This window comes from Colias croceus, chromosome 23 (assembly GCF_905220415.1).
Source record: "Colias croceus chromosome 23, ilColCroc2.1".
NCBI lineage: Eukaryota > Metazoa > Arthropoda > Insecta > Lepidoptera > Pieridae > Colias > Colias croceus.
Window position 1 is genome coordinate 2,517,053 of NC_059559.1, and position 25,360 is coordinate 2,542,412.

The 25,360-nt window shown below is 35.6% G+C and overlaps 1 protein-coding gene across 2 annotated transcripts; it reads right to left on the bottom strand.

Moving 5' to 3' along the window:
• Positions 1-1,985: 1,985 nt before the first annotated feature.
• Positions 1,986-24,964, bottom strand: LOC123702519. Of its 2 annotated transcripts, XM_045650299.1 has the most exons (4): positions 24,771-24,964; positions 24,309-24,416; positions 23,992-24,053; positions 1,986-2,242 (listed from the first exon to the last, which is right to left on the bottom strand). In XM_045650299.1, exons 1-4 carry the CDS (start codon positions 24,837-24,839, stop codon positions 2,221-2,223), a joined length of 261 nt encoding a protein of 86 aa, XP_045506255.1. In that variant the 5' UTR covers positions 24,840-24,964; the 3' UTR covers positions 1,986-2,220. The 2 variants fall into 2 exon arrangements, with proteins under 2 accessions (XP_045506255.1, XP_045506254.1); XM_045650298.1 differs by lacking the exon at positions 1,986-2,242 and having other exon boundaries at positions 23,644-24,053.
• Positions 24,965-25,360: the final 396 nt, after the last annotated feature.

Sequence of the window (25,360 nt, forward strand, 5' to 3'; positions counted from 1 at the left end):
TCTACATTACTCTCATTATATACTTTACTCTACGGGATAAATAATTTTATCCGGGACGCACACACTAGAGTGGTACTGGATTTTGTTAATCACAAATATTAATTGCGCTCCACAAGCTTTTTCAAACTTCAATACGATGATTCTTCTATGGTTCTCCGCGAGTGCGAGGGAACTCTCTTAACCGATATCGACAAAGCCAACTGCAAAAAAACACAATTTATTTTTGCAGTTGGCACGGTAAGAACAAACGGGAAAGATATTCCAGATACATTGAAAAAATCACAACCAAAACATCTGAGACTAGAAAAAATCAATTTGCAACTGTAACTTCTAAACCCATTACAGCGATCAAATAGCTTGACAATAGAGATGTTACCATTCTTAAGCCAGTACACAATGGCCCATGCTGATCCATTGCAGGCCATTGCCATTGTGTACACGGGGCAATGGTATATGATGGCGGGCAATGGTCTGTCGTGGCGCGCAATCGGGGAGTTGTCGGTTTTTTGGGCACACTTCAAAGGAATCGTGGCGTAGCGTTAGTTCGTTAGTTCGTAACCGACCGCTGACCGGAATAGAGCACTTTTTTGTTGCGTACTAGAACTAGAATTTTATTTTTATATTAAAATATAGTATTTGATCGCCTAAAATGTCAGTATCGTGGAGCAATGAAGAAACTTTCAGGTTTATTGATTTATATCTAAAATCAGAAAATTAACATTTGTGTTTAAACGCCTCAGAGGAGTCCTTGATATCTGTTACCTAAAAACTGTTTACTATGCATTGATTCAGTCTATTACCTCTTACTGTATAACATCCTGGGGAGGCTGTGTCAAATCTTTGATGATAAGACTGGAACGAGCCCAACGGGATGTCCTCAAAGCTCTCGTTAACAAACCTCTCCGCTATCCGACCAGCGAATTATATGCTCTTTGCCAAGTTCCCACCGTAAGACAATTGTTTATTCTCAAAGTTGTTCTGAGGAAGCACTCAGACACTGTGTATGACTTGGACTTTATAAATACTAGGCGCAGAAACGACAGAGTATGCGTTATTAAATATCGCAGAACAGCAATAGCTAGTCGCCACTATCTTTTCATAAGTTCGTTAATCTACAATAAAATTAATCAAGTCCTCAATATTTACCCACTCTGTCATTATAAGCTAAAAACCATACTCCTAAATTGGCTTCTATCCCTCTCGTATGATGAAACTGAACTAATTATTAAAACCACCATCTAAACTTCTACATTTCTCACTCAACCTCACAAACTCACATAATCTCACTCTCGCATACTCACACACATAACATTCACACACTTTATCACAAACACATACCTGCCCCCCGTCCGATTAGGGCCCTTCTGGCCTCCTCCACTCAAGCGACAGCTCAAGCCGAGGTTCGTGGTCCCCGTCAAGGGGGGACGCCCTTGTGCATGTCGCTACCAGGGTGAACCTTCAGTTCACCCCCGCGTCCGCGTTAAAATGTAGAAGCCCTTCTGGCTAACATTGAGAAACACCACACAAAAAAAAAAAAAAAAAAAAACATACCTGCACATTTTTGTCTTTTTAATTTTGTATAAGTAATCGTCTTACTTACTTTTATCATTACTTTGTGTTTCTGTTTTGGAGATATGAATGTTAATTTGACTACTAATGTTTGGAGGCGGGCGTTGGCACCTGTGCTGCAGCTTATTTAAGCTTTTATGGGTGCCATCGTGCATAAAGTTTTTTTAATGTGTTGTTGTGTTCCAAATAAACAATTTTGATTTTGATTTTTTTTTTATATCAATCTGAGCCCTGTACGTCCATCGCGAGTGGCTTGCCAGGCAGCAATGAGACATGGGCCATTGTGTGAACAGCAATTGATCGTGGCCTCCAGTTGTGCATTGCCTGCAATGGATCAGCATGGGCCATTGTGTACTGGGGGCTTTACAACAGCTCACCATCCAACGGATACAATATTGGTAAAACGAACTCAGAAAGATGGAACAAAGAAAGAAGTCCTTTGCCCTAAAGCAATAATTGCTTCTTACACGCTAACTATGGGCGGAGTGGACTTAGAACACAATATATAAACCAAGTCCAGGCCCATTTTGAAGCACCTTAATTGGAGCCATAAATGGCTCCAAACGCCGGACCGCTACGTAGTGTTACGTCAACGTCAACGCAAGCCGAACGTGCGAAAAAAAAATTGACGGTTTGTGCAGTTAAATTGTGTCACAACCAAGTCACAACACATCTGAAAAACAAAAGAAATGTGATAACATCACTTTTCACAGGTAAGCTTTCAGAAATTCATAGTATTTTGTAGTTAAATAAGTCAAAATAAAACAACAATACAATGGGAAACAATGATAATAAAAGATATGTTCAGAAGAGAAAGAAAGTAGAACGTTTGAAAAATATTGCAAGAATCACGAGAGAAGCAAAGCAGTAAGTATTTTTTTTATTATGTAGGTACTTAATAATAATAAATATTATTTTGACGAAACGTCTACAACTACATACAACTTTATACTTTAGACTATGGTAATACGGTTCTATTTTCAATGGAGCCAGTAAATTCCTTGATAATGTTTTCGTTCTGTTTCGGTCTTAACACCTAGTACCTTTACGACAAATACCTCTATGATGATCTGATAAAGATTCTATTGAAGACGTTCTTTATCAAAACTAATGCTAATAATATTGCATGCACCTGCAACCTTGAACCTAGCGCGTGAGTTCAAGGCCAGGTTATTGTTTATCATAACTACATTTTCATAATTATTTTGTTATTTCAGGTATGTAATGTACTGGAAGACGTATTATTGATATACAGATTTTTTTTTTTGATAAATTGAAAGTTGTTGCTGGTCATAAATATCTTTTTAACTGTGGATTAAGTTCGATTCAATTGGTTTATGAACACCAATATGGACTTTTTTCCCGGCTAAATTTGCAGTGCATGATGTGCAATAAAAAATTTCCAATAGAGGCAACGGAACAAAATGTCAATAAAGACGTTGTAGCTGGAATACTGGTAAGTGGCGGTGGTCATGCTCAGTTAAAGCAATTCACAGCTGCTGTCGACCTTCCCGAAATTAAGGAGGAGAATTTCCTTAAACTTCAAGATCAAGTGGCGGATGACTGGGAATATACCGCGTGGGCTGAAATGGCAAAAGGCCGCAGAAATAGAAAGAGAAGCCGCATTAAAGAAAGGCTGCGTAATTAAAGACGGCATAGCAGTGATAGCGTCATTATAGTTGGTTGTTGGTATAGACGATCATATCAAACGAATTATGCTGCCAATTCAGGATGCGCAGCTATAATTGGTAGACGTAAGGGTAAAGTCTTATACATGACCGTAAAAAACAAGTACTGTTGCATTTGTCAAAAAAGTGGAAATGCTATAAAATACCATTACCAAACATGGCTCAATAATTTTTGTATTGATACTGCTATCGCCATCTGCTGTAAATCGGCCATAAATAATGTTGTGCATTTCGATAGATTTTTTGAAACCTTCTATGATTTTTGCTTCTTTGCCTGTAGATGGCCCGTCATAGTTTTTGTTACATACAGAGGACTATTCCACAGCACATCGAATTCATGATAAGAGAAACCTAAAAGTGGTTTTCGATGTCATCAAAGCGCCAAATTGAGTACAACGAGTTACACAGTCTCATAAACTGCAGCGAAGAACCACTGAAATTTTTGAAATTCAATTGGTTTCTGAACACCAAAATGGACTTTTTCCCCGGCTAAATTTGCAGTGCATGATGTGCAATAAAAAATTTCAAATAGAGGCAACGGAACAAAATGTCAATAAAGACGCTGTAGCTGGAATACTGGTAAGTAGCGGTGGTCATGCTCAGTTAAAGCAATTCACAGCTGCTGTCGACCTTCCCGAAATTACGGAGAATTTCCATAAACTTCAAGATCAAGTGGGCATATACCGCGTGGGCTGAAATGGCAAAAGCTGCAGAAAAAGAAGGAGAAGCCGCATTAGCCGCCTTTCCACCCGAGCTGAATCAATCGTGCATCTGACTCTGAAGAAATCCTGAGCACTCACCAACAGGTTTTCCGCGACGCAACCGACGTCGATTGAACGTGCATGTTATGATGGTTACGACCATCTACCAATGTCAGATGACTTGAAATCGCCAAGATTCTGTCAAAATGAGACTTGCAAAAGTCGTACAAAGATACGTTGCATCAAATGCAACACATATCTTTGCATCGCACGCAACCAAAACTGCTTCAAAGATTATCATACTAAGTATACCTAAGTATTTTGATAGTGATTTTCCTAAAATGTTCCTAATTAGACATAAGTTGATGAAAACTGTAGTAACTGATGAGGCTGATTAAAAAATTAAGACTTATATATTACTAAATAAATGTTGGTTATTGATAATTCATGTCGATTTTTGCTAATAAATGTTGATTCTATGATAAAATTGTTTTATAATTCCTTCAAGTTTTCGAACATGCAAGATCATGCATATAGCAACTTATTCCTGAAATGCACGATCGTGCATGTCATTTTCCGGGAAACTGTGCTTTTCCGATTTTTTTTCCTTATTTTTCATAGAGCCCATTAGGTATCATAAATTGGCTCCATGTGTTTTATTTACGAAATTCGAAACTTTTTTCGGCCGGGTGGAAAGGTTTAAAGGAAGGCTGCGTAAATAAAGACGGCATAGCAGTGATAGACGTCATCGTAGATGGTTATTGGTGTAGACGATCATATCAAACGAATTACGCTGCCAATTCAAGATGAGCTATAATTGGTAGACGTACGGCTAAAATCATGGCCGTAAAAAACAATTACTGTTGCATTTGTCAAAAAAGTGGAAATGCTATAAAAGACCATTACCAAACATGGCTCAATAATTTTTGTTTGGGTACTGCTATCGCAGTATGGTATAAATCGTCCATAAATAATGTTGAGCATTTCAATAGATTTTCTGAAACCTGCTTTGCTTCTATGAGATGACCCGTCATAGTTTTTGTAACATACAAAATACTATTCCACAGCACATCGAATTCATATAAGTGGTTTTCGATGTCATCAAGCGCCAAATTGAGTACAACGAGTTATACAGTCTCATAAACTGCAGCGAAGAACCACTGAAAATTCTCAAAGTTTGTGATAATCGTTGGCTATCTATAGAACCGACTGTTGTCAGAATTTTGTCGCAGTGGGAAAAAATTAAAATTGCATTCTACAGTAATAAAAGATAAATGCCACATTGCTCAGTTATTAAGTAGAATGTATAATAACGAAGCTAACCGGTTGCATCTATTGTACCTAAAAAGTATTTTAAATGACGCCACCGTGATAATCCCGAAAGAGTCACAGATGAAATTATAAAGGAGTTGTATACTGTTGTTGCGGAGAAAGTCGGCCTGGAGGAGGATATCACTTCAATGCCGCGCATAGTTGGGAAACAATGTCATTGAAGCAATCACCCCGCAAGAAAGCCTAAGAATATAAGCCTTCAAAATTCTAGAAAAGATCATTAATAATACCATACTTGGACTCCGTTATTACATCGCTTGAAACACGCTTTGCCGAAGAAAATACTCCATCATTTGCTTTATCTAAATTACACTCCGCACAAATGCAAACGATTTCAGAAAATCTCACAGAAACTTGTGAAACTATCGCTCAGTTTTATAATTTACCAAACATAAAAATTAAAGTGGAGCTTTGGCAGCAATTCTGGCATAATAAACCAAACTCAACAAATCGATCCGTTGTTGATATCCTAAAAGAAGCAAAAACCTTCGTTCCCGACAGGGAAAAAGCGTTGAAAATTTTAATCGCTCTTCCATGCACGACGGGTACGGTAGAGCGAACGAGCGAGAAACACTATGAGTGAAAATCGCCTCAATGGTTTGGCCATGATGAGTATGCACCGAAAGCTTATACATGGAAACTTAGAATATTTTAATAATAATAAGGTCGAGAAGTTTACACTGAATCCCCGAAAATGATGTTTTAATTAAACCTAATATAAACAAACAACGACCACTATACTATTAAAATCTGGTAATTAAAAAAAAAATACTCTTTACGTTGAAGTCAAGCGAGAAGGAAATTTGTGTATAACTAAATGAAAAAAATCATCAAAGTTGAATGTAACGACTGCGCAGCAGAAATAGGAGGACGTTTGGCCATGTCTAACGTAATCTGCATCCACGGTGCCTATCGTTGCACAAAAGAGCACAAAGGTAAATCCTGTGATGTATAAGAGTGCTGCCTCATGTATTAACTGTCCTGGTACCCATTTTGCGACGGACTCAAACTGTCCTGAACACACTAGGTAAGTGCCTTTTCACACGTACCGGTTGCCGGGTAGCCGGCGCCGGATACCCGGTGTCAAATAAGCTTTCACATGTCCCGGTTGATGCCGGCAGTATCGGCTAGAGAGCCGACAAGAGTACAGTCTCATTCTATAGTTTCAAAGATGGACCGTGAACAAATAATTGCAATGTGGCTTTTATATCGAAGACGAAATTATCTGTGCCGGAAAGAAAAATCAAGAAATCATTGTGATAAGCTGCTGTGATATTAGGGTTAAGTAATTGTTGTGCCGTGTTAACTGATATTGTTTTATGTTTCAATAATTGTAATACTTTAATTGTAATTTTATGTTTTAAATGTGATCTTTTACCATTGTATTTTATAATCAATTTGAATTTTTATTCACCAGGATATGGCACAAGAAGTTTTTCAGACGTTTGATGAATACTAGGTGCGTTTTAAATGCCTACATACTCTACGACGCATAACACGGAAACGTGACACACCGCCAATTCCGCAAGGCACTCGTTACGGAATCGTTGGCCAAACACTTACCACCATCACCATCACCCCCATCTTTGAGCATTTTCCGGGGCAGTATAATTTTTCTGGCGAAAAAACACACGAACGCATGCGCAGAGTGTGTGTTATTTGCAAAAAACGCACAACTTCATATTGCAAAGGGTGCAATGTGCCACTGTGTGTTTTCACATGCTTTGAGCCACACCACAGAAAATAACACATTACACTACACAAGAACACTGCACAGATACACATCACCTACATACATTGGTTATTTAGACACTAGCATTCACTAATAGGGAACATAGTTCCGTTTTTGCTCTTCTTAAGAACGATTTACCTCCCATTGCTCTAGTAAAATGCTCCTGTCACATGATACACTTATCATCATCGAAAGCTTGCCTCAAATTACCCCGAAATTTTGAAGATTTCTTGCGTTCTGTGGGAGCGCACTTCAGTAGAAGTTCAAAAAGGCAAATAAAATTGAAAGAGTTTCAGGAATTCTTTCTAGTGGAAATACACAAAATTCTCGCGCCAGCTCAGACTCGCTGGCTGTCCTAGAAAGCGTGTGTAGACCGTGTGTTACAGCAATATATTCCATTAAAAGCCTACTTGACAGAAACAGTGTTCACTGATCCATCGAAGACTACCGAAGAAATGCTCATTACAACGAACAACCAATTCACTGTCGTATATTTAGAATTCATGTCTTATGTACTTTCACTGGCAACTAGCTTCAACACCTTGTTTCAATCAGAAACATCCCTTCTTTACAAATTGAAACCAGAACTAGAAAATCTTTTGAAAACACTGTCTGCTAATTTCATGAAAATAAGCTACATCAAGTCCTGTGCTAATATTTTAAATGCTGACTTTAGAAATTCAACACACTTGCTGGGTTTAGACGAAATATATATTGGATTACAGGCTGGAGAAAGTATGGAAGATTTGAAAAAAGATGAAAATGTACCTCGTGCAGCTATTGCAGATTTCTATAAGACATGCCAAGAATTTTATATGGCATTTACGTCGGACATTATTAAGCGATTTGATTTCGGAGATCCTTTATTTTCTATTATTTCTGTTTTAAATCCAGAAGCTCAACAGTTTAAAATTAAATCACTGGTGCCTGTATTGAAGCGATTTCCAGTGCTTAATAAATTTGTGACAGCACAAAAATTGGACGATGAGTGGCGAGCTCATGCTATGCTGGATTTTCATCACCATGGGCTTGAAGTTCATGGAGATAACATTGATGCTGAATGTTACTGGGGTAAAGTGTTTCGCATGAAAAACGCTGCGGGAGAATACCTGTTCTCAAACATAGAAATTGTTATTTCATTATTGCTTATATTGCCTTTTTCAAATGCATCAGTCGAGCGCAAATTTAGTGTCCTTAAAAATTTAAAAACTGAAAACCGCAATAGACTGAATACAGATACTGTAGTATCATTACTGGCTACAAGGGAAGCGATTAAAAAACTGGGCGGCAGTGTTAAGTTTAACCCTTCGAACAAAATGCTTTCGACTAATATATGCAAAAAAATATAAAATACAAACAATAAATATTATTTAAATAATTGATTATAGTTTCATTTTACTAAAAATTTTCGAGGGGAATTTTTGGGGAATCAGCGGAATTTTATCCCCAAATTTGGGGAATTCGATCACGATTTTTGGGGATTTCGATGAATTAGCTTTGGCACCCCTGTATTGGAAACTTACAATAGTTTAATAATAAAGTGGTCGAGAAGTTTACACTGAATCCCCGAAAATGATGTTTTAATTAAACCTAATATAAACAAACAACGACCACTATACTATTAAAATCTGGTAATTAAAAAAAATACTCTTTACGTTGAAGTCAAGCGAGAAGGAAATTTGTGTATAACTAAATGAAAAAATCATGAAAGTTGAATGTAACTGTTACGGACGACAACCTAATCCCTTGTAAATAGTTTCACCACCTATAATTGACTTAAGTATTTTATTGTTTACAGTTATTCATGTGATTTATTATATAGAGTTAATTATTTTTGTGTTATTTTAATGTGTAATTCAATTAGAGAATTTATGGTATGTCGTCATTTTTGGCTTTTGCTATATTTTATCATTGTATGTAAAAGTAAGAATGTAACGTAGTAATTTATTCGGTAGACGCACGGTAGTTTTACCACCGTCGGGTGTATACTCTGTAAAAATGCACCTCTAGCCTACGGGGTACGGCGTCTTACCCACCGTCGGGAGTAATCCCTGTAGTCTATATATATAAAACTCAAAGGTGACTGATATAGTGATCTATCAACGCACAGCCCAAACCACTGGACGTATCGGGCTGAAATTTGGCATGCAGGTAGATGTCATAACGTAGGCGTCCCCTAAGAAAGGATTTTAGAAAATTCATCCCCTAAAGGGGTAAAATAGGAAAACTTATACTATGAAAATTTATCTTTTCCACGCAAGCGAAGCTGCGGGCAACAGCTAGTTTTGTATAAAGTAGGCGACTTTTGACCGTAAATTACATACCACTCACCACTAGTCAAGAGCTCATCACTTGAGCAACAGTCGTCGCTCAGTATACCTACCGCTATTGTAAATAGTTTAAGAAATTGTACGTCGTTATTTAGAAGAAATTGTACGTCGTTATTAAGAAGAAATACAGTCCACTGAATAAAGAAAAGGAGGGTTTTATTGAATCCCCAATTGGCCCCCCATAGTAACGACTGCGCAGCAGAAATAGGAGGACGTTTGGCCATGTCTAACGTAATCTGCATCCACGGTGCCTATCGTTGCACAAAAGAACACAAAGGTAAATCCTGTGATGTATCAGAGTGCTGCCTCATGTATTAACTGTCCTGGTACCCATTTTGCGACGGACTCAAACTGTCCTGAACACACTAGGTAAAGAAGCATTAAATATATCATGTCAGAAGAGAATTATCTCCTACCAAGAAGCATCCGTCCGGTTCCCTGCATCCCGAGAATCTTTTCCCCGTTAGGTTCCCTCTTCTCCAATCCTATCCCCGCTAAAGTAATGTTCTAGTTTCCTGTACCTATATCATTCATTTTTAAAATTTATGACATCATTAAAAGTTAAAACCTGCAATGAAACAGACTTACCGTCCGACGTGAAGGAAATCCTAATTAAAATTATAGACATTATTAAATTTTATAATGGCTCCGACTTGGCTCCGAGCACCGTTATATAATGGAATTGTTCGGAAGCATTCGGAATAAAAAACATCAACTCATATATTTTATTAATAAATGCAATCCAATTTTATTTGCCATCTCCGAGTCTTGGTTAGTTCCCAAGTCTCATTTTAATGTTCCTAATTATGTATCTTTATTCGATGACAGAACAGATGGGTATGCTGGAGCTGCTCTGCTTGTTAATCGATCAATTCCATTCACTCTTCACGCTATCTCAAACCATAGCATAAGCATAAGCATCAACGCTGTTGCTGCAAATGCTTTTTATTTCACCATTGTTTCTATTAACATTTCAACTCTTCACTTATTCCTGACATTAATTACATCCTATCCTCTCTCCTCAGTCAATTTTTGTCTTTAGAGTTTTTTCTATCATGGGAGCTCAATGGTCGAAAGAAAGAAACCGACTAAACGTGTCTTCAGTTCGAGCTCTACTTTTAGTTCAATATAACTTGAAGAGTTTAACTTTTGAGGCATTTTAATAATCAATAATCAAAGAAAAGAACTTACTTACTTAAAAAAGTTTCTTCATATATTAAATACGACAAACCTAATTAAGTATCTATTTGGATAAATAAGTATTGATTTTTACCTGCCATTTTTTACCAAAAGAAGATTATTTTTTGTTTGTTTCATTTTGATAAATAAGTATTGATTTTAACTGCAATTGTTACTAAAAGAAAATTATTTTTAGTAGTTTAATAAGAGAGATCTTTAAAATGTAACCTGTGTTTTATTGAAACTCCTGAGCTATCACTAGATTTGCTAAATCCGGCCGTAATCCTGAGAAGAGTCGAAAAATCCTGAAATCTCCGATGGTAACCCTAGTCCTAACAGTTCTACACACTAATGTTCTACGGTTTAACCGTCAAAGAATGTAGGAAGGTGGCTTTTTTTTTTCTTTTTTTATTATTATAAAACAAAATTTCACATTTATTTCAAATACAATTTTGCGATGCGAAACCTTACGAGGTTTGTAGCAACGCTCACAGTCGCTCACAGATGTAACTAGGTACATAAACCGGTTCCTTATCTATTACAGGGTGTTCATTACAAATTACAATGTTGTTTTTTATGTTTATTTTATTGTTTTAATTAATTCGTGAAAATATCTTTTGTATATTATTTATGTAATGGCAATGCGTAATGGCATCAAAATGCCAAGCTCATGGAAAAGAGATCAATTGGCAGGTTTGGAATGGTTTCGTTTCTTCAAAAAAAGACACCCTGATATTTCGGTGAAGAAACCAGAAGCTGTAAGTCTCGCACGAGCTACCTCATTTAACCGTGAAACTGTGGCAATATTTTTTAATAATTTGGAAGAGTTGCTGAAACGAGAGCCAAGATTCGCAGATGGAACTCGCATATTCAACCTTGACGAAACCGGCACAACCACCGTCCAGAAACCTCAGAAAGTTGTGGCTCCAGCAGAGTTAAAGTAGGTAAAGTCACAAGTGGAGAAAAGGGCACTCTTATGACTACATGCTGTATGGTTAGTGCTACAGGCCACGCCCTGCCCCCGGCTATAATATTTCCTCGGAAAAACTTTAAAAACTTGACGATGCATGGTGCACCTCCAGACTTGCAAATCCATCAGGTTGGATGACTAGTGACTTATTCGTGGAGGTGATGAAACATTTCATTAAGTGTTCATGCACGACACCAGAAAATCGGAAATCCTTGTCTGCTAATAATGGATAATCATGAGTCACATTTGTCCATTGAGGCTTTAGATTTGGCGAAACAATCTGGTGTTGTGGTTCTTACGTTTCATCATCAATCAATCAGCGAGAATGACTTCTATTAAATAGATATTAAGTTCAATATTGTTTACTACGTCCCTTTAAGAAAGTACGTGACGCTTTGACAATTCAAAGAAAGTTTTATTCATGGATCTTCAGTTGTTTAGTTCACACTGTTTCGTAAATGTGTTTTTGTGTAATAATATTACATAGAACAAAAAAAGTGCAAAGAATTAATTTCCCCCCGCCAACTTAAGAGAGCCAAGAAATTCACTGATCCAATTGTGGCGTTACAACTTTTATTATCTATATTTTATTGTCTGTGGCGTTCCGAAACGAAACGCATTTGACCAAAATTTCAAAATATAGATTCGACATTCGACATTCGTTAATTTTCTCTAGAGTTAATACGCAATACGCTGTGCAATACCCAATAAGCAGTTAATACGTAGTTAAGACAAAGACTCAATTTCATTGTCTCTGTTCGGTTTTTTATTACTAAAAAGTTACACTAGACAGTTTAATTCGATTTTACAAAAACATCATATTTAGCACAGAATCACACTGTAAAAAAACATATACATATTTTACAAAAACTACACAACTACGTGCAAATTTTACAAAAACGACGTATGTGAACGCAGATCAGTAGTTTTTGTGAACAAATAAAACGTCAGTCATAGCTGGCAATAATGTCGGACTACGCGCAAAGCGAGGAATTTTCTAATTCAATTTTTAAAAGAAAACGCAAAGAAAAGAAGGAAACGAAAAACAAGAAAGTAAAGGATGAGGAACATATTAACCACAAAAACAAACTGGTGGCAGCTCGGAAAATCGGTCCTGATTGCAGGTTTGTTTTGATAACATTGCATTTATTTTTTTCGTTTATCTTGAAATAGTAGGTCTAACTATTACATTGTTTCAGATGCAAGCATTACCAATGTTTTAATAAAGTGTCACCCAGAGATCGTGAAATGATACTTGCCAATTTCAATAACCTTATTAACACGAATGAACAGGATGCGTATCTGATGGCTTTGATATCTACCTCTCCAGCTGCTAGGCACAGTTTCTAATCCGCGAAAATTCAAAATGAGTTCTTTCAAATATAAAGTGCGAATGGGACTGGAAGAAATAAATGTTTGCATGCGATCATTTTGCAGTTTTCATGGTATATCTGTGGGTCGCGTGAGAAGGTTACAAAGCTAGAAGATTATATCTGCAAACATATTGACACCTAAGGATCAACGAGGCAAACATACAAGAAATAGAGTAAGGAAAACACCAGAAGTTATTTTAAATGTAGTACGTGATCATATTATTGCATCATTAATCAAAAAGAATACTAGTACAAACTATGTACATTTTATCTAAGATTTTATCATTTCATTCCATAACAGTAGAAGTGGACGAAAATTACAGATTGCAATCTGCTTATAAAAAAGGAACGGAATCTCGGAAAATAAGAAGAGAGGACTAGTAGATTTAGTTAACAAAAATACAATTCCAAACTATTATCGACAATTTTACGAGGGGTTGTAAAATAAATGATTTATTTTACTTACATTTAATTTTAAGAATTAATGTTCCTGTTTTGACTTCTTTTTACTACTTATTTTGAAAAATTCACTTTTATTATGATTTCATTTATTTTGAAAAAACAGGGTTTGAAATACCAATTTAAATATAGGTAAAAGTTACTATTTTATGTTATAAAACTATTTTTATTTGTTATTATGCTTATAAGTACAAAAGTTTTAAACACTGTTGTAAGTTTTAATTTGTATTTTTAAGAGGCTTTAAGCTAAATAAATGACATAAGTTATCTCATGAATAAAGACTGATGTCTGAAACCCCCCTTTGTATGACGATTTTTTTAATAATTTTAATAAAATTTCTAATTTTTTTAATGCTTTTTAATACTAAGATAAATTTTCCTTTAATCAGTAAAGTCAATCCCTACATAAACCATTTACATTTTGAGGTATGCACTAAAATATTTACAAAGAAATTAAAAAATGCTTTTTTCTAAAATCAATAATTTTTAGTTCTGTCGCTATTCTCGCAAACCAGCGATGTATTCAATGCAATACAGTACCTAACATGAATATATGATTTAAATTTCGAAGTTATTAAACGAAAAATATGGATTGGAGAACATTTTTTTTATTTCATGTAAAATTGTTGCTAAAAAGTTGTGCTGTTTTTGTAAAAAACCCTTTAATTGTTTGCATGTTGTGTTCGCTCCTAGAAGGCCGTCCAACTAAAAGTCACAAGGATTACGATTGTATTTTCACTATTTCTAAATGTTGGAACGTCCAGTTAGCGGACCAAATAACAAAAAAAACACAGTATATGCAAAAACGAGCCTTATTGCCGCTACAGTCTCATTACTTCATACTTGCGCTGTGATTGTCTCCTGTTAACCTTAGACTAGACTCGTTGTGGTGAAACATCGTATAGATTAACATAATTATTGTAACAGTGAAAGATTTATTAAAGGTTTAATCTACAATCTACAACTTTCATTTTACATGGGTAACAAAACCCCATACCATCAACGGACATATTTAAGCGCAATTTTCTTATATTCAATAGTAATAAATTTTGATGGTACTTCCTTATCAATGTTTCAAATGCAAGCTCACGATGCCGATACCATCACACTTTGGTTAAAAAAATGGGTGCGGGAAGTATCCAATAACACGACCCCACACTATCCTTATTGCCTCCTCCACACTACTCGCGAAGTTCCTCGGCGAAGTACTCGGCCGAAGTTGACTGAAGTCCGCGGTGCTACAATACACACTCGTTCAACTTCGCGAGGAGCGCATACGTTCATATTCAGAACGAACTTCAGGTAACTTCGTGCCCTTTGACTCGGGCGCAAAAACCGACAACAAACGGAAGTCGGCCGAGGCGAGGTAAAGTTGGACGAAGTAAGCCGAAGTGCCTCTCTACATTATTCTATTCGTCTAACCTCGTTCAACTTCGCGAGTAGTGCGGAGGAGGCATATGAAGTTGTGTGTGACGGTTCAAGAGCTCTTTAAGAAGAGCATTAAGATGCAGTATATATTTTTAGCATTTAATAGTCGATCATTATCTGATTACATAGAATTATGTTTTAACAACGTTAAATGTGCCACTACAACCCAGCCAAACACATATATTCGCTTGGACACGGCTCATTTTATTCATGCTAATTGGAAGTGTTGGAAGTCATTAATTCATAAAAATGTTAAGTCATTTTATTTGTACTGTATTGCACTACTCATTGAATGTGATCGGTGGAAACTTAGAAGTGGAAAGATCTAGAAAGGATTTTGATATTAATACACACACCGGCACAATTAGCGGAACATAAACCGATGCGCGAGAACATCGTGTGGAATTTGAACGAATGGCAGCAGGTTCTCTTTACAGATGAGTGCAGAGTTCTTTTAAAACAGATCGATGGGAGACAAAGAATATGTAGACTCAAAGGAGAACGGCACATACAGTCTAATTTTGAACACACAGTGGCTTATGGTGGCGGCTCGATAATGGTTTGGGGAGGGATATGTTTGGGAGCTCGCACGGAGTTAGTGGTAGTAACAGGAGGGACCATAACAGCAGATCGATACATCGGATACATTTTAGAAGAACATGTTGTACCATTTGCCCCATTTATTGGTGACGACTTTATTCTAATGCAAGATAATGCTCGTGCTCATAGTGCAAAATCGGTACAGGCATATCTGAGCCACGTAGGTATACCGGTGATGCAGTGGCCAGCAAATTCCCCCGATATGAATCCGATAGAGCATGTCTGGGACTTGCTAAAAAGAAGGGTTAAATCCAGAATTCCACCCCCCAACAATCTGAATGAGCTTGGAAACGCATTACTTGAGGAGTGGGAGCGGTTGCCTCAAGAAATCATCGATAACATAATCTTTAGCATGCCCAGACGAATGGAAACCGTAATCAGAGCAAGAGGGGGAAAAACTCGTTATTAATTTTGCTTTAATTTTATTGTTAAATCATTTAATGCTTACTTTTTTTATTTTTTGTGATGGTTCATAATCATCTAAAAATTTCACTTATTTCAAATTTCTTTATTTTTCAATAAAAAATAACGAAAGACTTTTCAAAGTCGTTGTTAAAAGATGTTAATTAATTTGTTATTTTGTGTCTAATTACATTTTCGTCAAATATATGCGTTATTATCTCATAGTCTCACTTTTTTTTCTGTTCCGCTAATTGTGCCGGTGTGTATATTAATAATTTGCAATACTGAGTATGAAAATTCCATGATTTATTATAATAATAAATTTATTACTCCTCTAGATGCTCGAGTCGAGTTGGAAAATCTTATCAGCAACAGAAGAACTAAAATTTTAATAGATGACATGGAAGAAAAAATAAAAACTATGGGTAGGTACAAGGGTAGGTACGGATAAAAGTGACATTTTAAATGACACTTGTTTTGAAAGCTCATGTGACACTAATGTTACAATTAAATTATGGGCAGATAATCTTGTTTCGCATTCAGAGAATATTCAAAATATTGGTACCATATTAATTTTTTTTTATGTTCCAATTATTTAAAGAACCATTGATACATATAGCCAAAGAATTCCCTGTAGGGACCAAATTTTGTGTCCCAAATAAAAAGTTACGCCCAACGACTTCATATATCGAAGTTGATTTCAAGGACTTAAAGGATAATATGTTGAATAAACACTTAAATAAACAAATGACTTTACTTCATCTTGAAAATCTTTTCGTTTTACTTTACGTTAAAAAAATTACAAAATTCGTTGATGATAATCTTAATAAATCATCAACATCAGTTGAAAATTTAAATTGCCATGATAAAAATTCAGAAAGAGAGAAATTAAACATAATGATATTTTACAGAACGAAAATTGGCGAGGATTAGGAAATGATCCGAAACATGCTAATAAAGAGTGGATGAATTATGAAAACGACGTAAATAATAATAAATTTTCCTGAGCAACTGTAGAGGCCAAGCGTATGATAATGCTGTTATTATGGCTGGAAAGCATTCAGGAGTTCAGCAAAGAATTCAAGAAATAAACCCTAAAGCTGAATTCGTGCATTGCTCAAATCATTCGTTAAACCTAGTTTTCTTACATGCTGCCTCAGTTGAGGCAAGTTCAGTAACTTTTTTCGGCACTTTCGAACGTCGCTATTCATTTTTTGCAACATCGACAGTCGACATATCGTTGGGAAGCTCTGATAGCAGCTACAGGCAAAAGCTTAAAAAGGGTTCAAGACACACGGTGGAGTGCAAGAGGCGATGCCGTAAACATGACATGGAATCATTACAAAGACAGTCTTGTCACTTTGGAAAGAGGCAGGTGAAAGCTTAAACACTAGGACAGATGTAGGAGCTTTACTAGTTTTGATGCAGTCATTTTTCTTTCTTTGTTTTTTGGGCCTTTGGCAACCGGTGCTACATGAAGTGAATGATGCACAAAAATATTTACAAACAAAGGGACTTGACATTAGAATGTGCGCTCAGAATGTAAATTCTTTGCATATGATACTGACAGAGAAACGAGAGGAATGGACAGATGGCGCTGTAAGTTATGCAAAAAATATGTGTGAAGAGCTCGAAATTTCCGTAAAACCTCAGAGGAGCATAACAAGAAAGCATATTTCTTGAAGACGGAACTAGAGATGCTAACTTGTTATAACATGAACAAAGTTTTTGCATGTATTCATTTTTATGACATTTATGACAAGAATATTTATTGTTGAATAAAAGCATGTTTGGTGATATCAGGGCTAAGAAGGATACCGCTACACCTTTGTTTAGTTAAAGGTTCTTCATTCAATTACTACGCTAATATGCCTGGAAAACGTAAATCTAATCTAGCGCGTAGTTCTAGCAGAGCTCGAGCTGAGAAAATAGCTAGAAGCCAAGAGTCCGAAGAACAGACCCTAACCCGTTTGGCTTTAGATGCTGAGAGCCATAGAACTCATAGAGCTTCTGAGACTGAAACAGCAAATTAAAAACTTACTGCGTATGTAAATTTAGAATAAATTAAAATACAGAAAAGCCAGATTTTGGAAAAAAGTTAAAACTTTCCTCTTTATTTTTTTTCAAACCCAAATGTCGTTGACCCTTCAAGCTAAAATTCATAAAACTATGACCAATAAAACACACACCTATCCTACCCTACTTCCTACTAATATTATAAATGCGAAAGTTTGTGAGGATGTGTGTGTGTGTTTGTTACTCTTTCACGCAAATACTTCTAAACCGATTACAATGAAATTGATAGCACTTATATAGTGGGTAACTTGGATTAACATATAGGATAGATTTTATCCCGGATATCCAACGGGAACGGTAACTGTGCGGGTTTTTCATTGAAAACGCAGGCGAAGCCGCGGGCGGAAAGCTAGTTACTTGTATAATCCAGAAGCCACGAAAATCACAATAGAAAAACTACCACCAGTAATGAAATATCGATGGTACGACTTTTCGTCGGAACAAGAAACAGAAGAGGCCGACCTGCTAAAGCTATCTCGCTTCCTCGAGAGGGAGGCGGAGCGACCCGATCAAGTTGGACCCCTCAACGTGGTGCATAGAGCAGCCGAGGCTAAAACATGAAACAGGCTCTAATAAACCAACGGAATGAAGTGCAGAACAGAACTAACGTCTTTTATTATTTGAAATATATATATGTATGTATATACTAGTGATGTAACGAATGTTGGATTTTTCACATTCGCGAATGCGAATATTCATCTTCAATATTCGCGAATGCGAATGCGAATGTTAAATTTCAAATAAAGCGCGCGCAAAATGTTTGACAAGAATCTATCATTGCAGTCATTAACAAATGTAAAAAGATAGCAACACATTTTCACCACTCTAATGTAGCTCAAGATGAACTTGCTAATCTACAAGAAAAACTTAATCAACCAAAGCTCAAGATAATCCAAGAGTGTGTTACGAGATGGAATAGCAACTTTTACATGTTAGAACGAATTTTAAAAAACAAAGATTCACTGTGCCTTTATGCATCCACTAACAACAAAATTTCACAACTAAGTTCAGATGAATGGATAGTTGTGGAAAAATTAATTACATTGCTTAAACCTTTGGAAGAAATAACACGAGAACTAAGTGCAGCCAGTGTTTCCATATCGTCTGTGATTCCGTTATTGGCCACCCTGGAAAAGGTGATTGATGAATAGGGTAGGGAAAGGTATTTTGGTGGTATAGGTAAATTGGTGACATTTTTTTAAAAACATCTCACACTCTAACCTATGCAAGCAAGTTGACGAGACGGCACTAGCGGGTTATTACAAGTGTGAGGAAGACAGACATATATCTCACGTTTCTCTTGACTGCTCGAGTGTTTTCTAAACAAACTTTTTCATCGAAGTAACGTCGGTGTCGCCATTTTTGTCGTGTGTTCGCGCTGTTTGCATATTTTGACGAAAATAAATTAAAATAGTTCGTGTTCCAGTGCCAAAACACACAAAATCTTTAAGATACAATTACTATTAATTAAAAAGCTGCAGTGGGGTTGTAAGAGGATTAAGGTAACTTGTTATTCCTTAAGTTGTGAACGTCAATTCTTAGTGTTTTTAGGAAAGTTTTAGGTACGTTTTTGGAAAGCGCAGTTTGAATCTGATTTGTGGCTTTGGTTGAAATAAAATAGTAAAGTGTAATATAATATTCGAAACCTAGTATTTCTGGCAATCGATGAATATATTTTCATTTAGATTTGAAGTACTTTTTTTTATCACCAATTTGCCTGTACATTATTTTTCCTATCACCAAATTACCTCATAACTTATTTTTGTTTCAGATCAGCGATGGAAGACAGTAAATCCTATAGAAAATATAACCAGCAACAACTGAAAGAAGCTGTAAATTCAGTCAAAAATGAAGGGAGGACCATTTATAAAGCTTCCAAGGAAACGGGAATCCCATGGAGTACCTTAAAGAGGTACCTGGAACGTGAAGAAGATTCTGTAAGAAAAATGGGAAGGCCTTATGCACTTCCAAGTGACTTAGAGTTAAGACTATACAACTATATTATTGAAATGCAGGAACTGGGATTTGGATTAACAGTATTTCAAATAAGAAAATATGCCTATGACCTTGCTGAGGCCACGGGTCGGGAAAACTTCTTGCCTTCGGCAAAACGCATTGCCAGTAAGTGGTGTCGGAACAGTTTTAAAGCTAGATATAACTTATCTCTATCTCTATCTCGGTAACCTAGCAAAGATGCCAGTCTCGAACCGATGATTGATACATACCTATCACTAAACATATTTACAACACCTAATGTATTTAGCTCTAAGGTTAGGTTAAGTTTGATTGAATAAAACGAATTTGAATTTGAAAAAAAAAAAAAAAAAACTTATGCTTATTAGTGCCTGAAAACCTTTCAGCTTATAGAGCTTCCATGGCCAATGAAGTCATGGTAAAGGATTTTTTTTTAAAGTTAAATGATTTGTTAACTAAACTAGCTATCAAAGACAAGCCTCAACTTATTTGGAATTGTGACGAAACTGGTTTGTCATATGTGGTAAAACCATCGAAAATTGTTACTGGGATAGGTAAAAAATATGTTTACAGAAGGACCTACGCTGAACGAGGTCAAACCCAAACGATGCTAGCATGCATTTGTGGAGATGGAACTTGGATTCCACCTATGATCATATTTAAAGGCGTGCGTTGGAATGAGTCACTTAAAAACGACGCTCTTCCTAATACCCTGGTTAAACTGTCTCCCAAGGGATGGATTAATTCCGGGTTATTTTTAGAATGGTTATTTTTTTTTATAAATTGCATACCGCCCGAACGTCCCGTAGTCCTTCTTATGGATTCACATTCGGCGCATATTGGACCAGAAGTCCTTAAAATCGCCAAGGATAACAAAGTATTTCTTTTCACCTTTCCTGCTCATTGCACACATTTATTACAGCCTCTGGACGTCGGTGTATTTAAGCCATTGAAAAGTTACTGGCGAGAAAACATGACTAGGTACATGAACGATAATCCCACAGATCCTCCAAACCGTTCTAATTTTCACTCCATTTTGAATCCAGCATTTATAAATTCATTTACTGCAAAGAATATCCAAAATTCTTTTAAGAAAACAGGAATTTGTCCTATTAATGAAAATGCTATTTCACAGCAAGCGCTAGCAAGGCCTTCCACTCTAACAGACATAGCTCAACCTGAAAAACCAATAATTGCAGTAACTTCATCCAATCAAAATACTGAAATATGTAGGTGCAATTCTCAAAACACCTAAATCATCAAAACGCCCGGAAAAAGCAAGAAGAAAAAGAGATTCGAGTGCCAAATGCTTAACACCAATTGTGGATGAGAATGAAGAGGTTTTAACAGAAAACTCTCAGTCTCAGCCTTCTACAGCAGGAAAACCTGGTCCAAGAACTAGGAAAACTAAGGCTCAAGAGAAAGAAGATGATTGGGAGTGTGGGTTATGCGAGGTTCTGTACTCAGTGGATGTAAAAAAAAGAAATGGTGCGAAATGGATCCAATGTTCCTACTGTCTCACACCGTACCACGAGATATGTGTATCTATTGAGGATGCTGACCTCGAAAAACAGCTTTATTACAGATGTGACAATTGTATTCATTAATGAGTGATTTTTGTAACTTGAATAATAATATATTGCAGTTTTAATTATGATTATTTGCTATTATTATTATATCACCAAATTTCCTACCTAGTGTCACCAATCTACCAAACCATATCACCAATATACCTTGGATTTCTTTAAAAATAAATATAAGAAATATTCATAAAGATATGAAATTTTAATTTCTTCAAGTCTATTAATTATATACCTTATGTAGTAGAGTGTTTAATGGTAATATACGAAAAATCTTTCTCGTAGCCAAATTCATATCAAATCACCTTTACCATTTTTATCACCAATATACCTTACCTTACCCTATGATATGATGCATCTGAAGAATGCATTATAAAAACTATACTCTTTTTAAAACAAGAAATGAATCACAGATTTTCTCACTTGGAAAACGACAAATTATTTGCTACAGCAACTTTTATTGATCCTAGGTACAAATCGAAATTTTTCAAAAATCCTTCAACCAAAGATCAGGTCGTGAAAAATATTTTGGATTTAATTGGAAATGAGGACTTAAGCTTTCCTTCATGTTCAAATTCAAAGCGTCCTAAAATGACTAATCAGTAATCAGGTTAACTTTGGCTCCAGTGCCAGTCTTTCAGAAAAATCTGTATCACTAAAAGAAACTATGAAAATGATGATGGACTCAAGTGAAAGCGAGGAAGAATTAGAAAATGAAATTCCAAATCCTGTAGAAGTTTTAATTAAAAAAAATATTAATGAATATGTATTGGATAAACGTATTGAAAATGAAGAAGACCCACTTCTTTGGTGGAAAGTTTATATTTCATTATTTTTAATTCATAGAAAAAGAAAATTAGAGAAAAAATGTTCAATTGAAACCAAATGTTAACATTATGAATATTAGAACTTTACTTTTGTTTTAAATAGAAATATTTTTTTTTTTTTGTAAAACGCTTATATTTACAAATAGTCAAGTATTCATTATTTGGTTTTTTAAGTTTATATTTCATTATCATATTTAATTCTTAGAAAATATAATATAGTGGGATGGAAAAATATATAATTAATGCCAAAAAGGTTATAAATTAATATTATACTTAGATTTGATTGGATCTCTGAAGTTCTGTTTTCACAAAAGATACTTGAATTTAGAATTAGATTTTTTTCAAAATGTATGTAAGGCATGGACATTCATTATTTTTTCTGTGGTGGAGTTAGGTTGTGATTTTGTTAATATTTTAATTAGACTAACATGAACAAAAGAGAAAGTGTTTCTAATTTAGTTGCTTGCCAAGACTGTTCCATAATATTTTTTTTAAATTCAAGTATGGTTAAATAAAAATATATAAATCTTATCAGTTGTGTTATTATTTCATATGCAACCATATAATAATTTCCTTTTTGTTTGTTAAATACATTCGCTAAATATTCGCATCGTTTTTTGCGAATAGGAATGCGAATGCGAATATCGAAAATTACATTATTCGTTACATCACTAATATATACCTATATCACCAAACCAGCCAGTACAGTAAGAAATTCACAGATAACATATTAGATATTATTTTTCTACACAGGCGAAGAAAGAATCAACAACATTCAACAGACAGCCTATCTGCAACTTATCAGAAGCGCTTCCAGAACCCGTGAGATTTTAAAAATGGGAACGTCTAATACGAACCACCGTGAAGAGTACTTCAATTCATCGAATTATGTCGAGCAGCGCACATAGAAAAGGTCAATTACAAGAAAACAAAAGCGAATCGACACACCGACGAAAACTGGAATAAAAAAGTTAAGAAACAACAAGACAATAGCAAGCAGTGTCCTCCAGACTCATAAAACCAATAGGTACAATAAATTTGATTGCTCTGGCAAGAGCCGAGATCACGAGCGTCCGAGAGATAAGGCGTTGCCCCGGCATGTCGAAAGTTGCGGGTTCGATTCCCGCCTCCATATCGAATTTTTTACATTATTTAAATATTTAGAGCATACTATGTTTGCTTTTGATATACATTTTACATTTCACACATAAATGTATTTACCAGAACAAATTGATATAGCTTGAATTCATGATCAATATCTGGATTAATAACCCATTTGTTATTGTAAAGTTAACTCAAACATTTACTCATTCTCCTAGACTTCTTCTAGAAACACTTTTGAGTCATGACATCCTTCATTACCAAAGGTGCTAACATTCTTGATGTATTTTCATTTCTAAAAATAGTAAGATAAGTGACAGGATGTGGACACTGCACACTTATAATTTGACATAGTGATGGTTGGTACTTCTCTAACACTGGGAGATATGACAGGTGATGGAGGAGGGTCGCGGAAGAATTCTAACAAATACCCGCGGCCCCATTCTTAAAGCGGCTTGACGGAACACAGTGGGGTTTTAGTCGGTAAGAATCCGACATAACCCTCGGCTCCTTCCCCGGGGGCCGTGGGTATATTTGGAAGATTTCCCCACTATAAAAAAAAAAAGGTGATGGAGGAGGCATAGGTGGAGGTTTTGGAATGCTGCTGTCTGCCACTTCCACTGGTATTAGCTGAATTACTACATCCTGCTTGCAATCTTGTTTCCAATACCTCTGCACAGCTCGATGGGCTTTTATCCAGCGTGGCATACAAACTTGATCTAGATAGTCCACCTGAAAATTTATACATCTTTAATTTGAAATTCTATTCATAGTAATTAAATATTCAATAAATCATTTCTTTATTGTGCCCCACGGTTTTACATTGCTACGTTCCTGTTGGTCTTAGCGTTGACATAATATAGCCTATATCGTTTCTCGATAAATGGGTGACGAGATAAATTTTTAAAATAGGACCAGTAGTTCCTGAGATTAGCGCGTTGAAACAAACAAACTCTTTGGCTTTATATTATTAGTATATTTACATACCTGATGTGTTGGTATCCATTTCAAAATAATATTCTTTTTCACCAAGTCAATAGACACAGCATGGGTTTGCAGGGCTCTTAACAGTGAAGTACCACATGGAATGCATAACTGAAAAATTGTTAAATCTATACATAATATAATAAAATCATAAGAAAGTCAAAACTATAAATTGAATATTTTTTAGAAGAATAGGTACTTGGGGTATGATAAAATCAAAATAAAATATCTTAAATTTTGTCTGATTGTCTGTATGTATGTCCAGGTTACACTCAAAAAGTACTGCATGGATTTATTTCAAATTTGTTACAAACTTGGTATATATAATAATTGGATAGGTTTTATTTTCTCCTACAACGCGACCGATGCCGCTGATAGAAAGCTAGTACCTATGCGTATAGTAAGTAGCTAGTACTTAATATGACTAACATAAAAATTATTGTTCGTCTCTTGATATAAACATACCTCGCGAGGAATCGACTCTGATATGAGATTTCGAACATCTGCAGTGATCTGCAGCTGTCCCGTGCACATTGCGTTGAAATTTTACTGCACAATTGACACAACTGTGTTGTGAAGTTGAATATTCCATTTCAATAATTCAAGAAACGAAAAAAATCTATATACCTACGTCTAAATCTTTCAATTCAAAATTTTAATTTACCCCGTATATACATAGTAGTCTTTGAATTTACCAACCACTTGTTGCCTGTTGGACAGTTGGAATAACACGACAGAACGTTAATTTCAAAGAGAAGCCCAGGGGGGGGACACCTAGAACAAACTGACAATTATTAAAGAAAGCGACGCTATCTATACTTTGGCGTGTAAAAACGTATTAAATCAGTTTATATTAAATCCCCAAAAGATGGCATCGCACTTTCTAAAGTTATCGGAAATTGTATAAAGACATTTAAATAAATGGCAGTTATTCTTGAAACATTATTTTATTTTAATAGATCGAATGCGAAGCTTACATTTTTTTTTTAATTCCATTAAATAATTTTGCGATTTTAATCGTTTCATATTTTCATATGGTAACAAATTAATAAACT

What these genes read in the sequence shown, in the direction of transcription:
- LOC123702519 (XM_045650298.1), bottom strand. Translation starts at nt 24,839, where the DNA reads ATGTGCACGGGACAGCTGCAGATCACTGCAGATGTTCGAAATCTCATA. An exon ending in CAGAGTCGATTCCTCGCGAG is followed by an intron (nt 24,417 to 24,770) that starts GTATGTTTATAT and finishes ACAATTTTTCAG; the next exon opens with TTATGCATTCCATGTGGTAC. An exon ending in AATGGATACCAACACATCAG is followed by an intron (nt 24,054 to 24,308) that starts GTATGTAAATAT and finishes ATAAATTTTCAG; the next exon opens with GTGGACTATCTAGATCAAGT.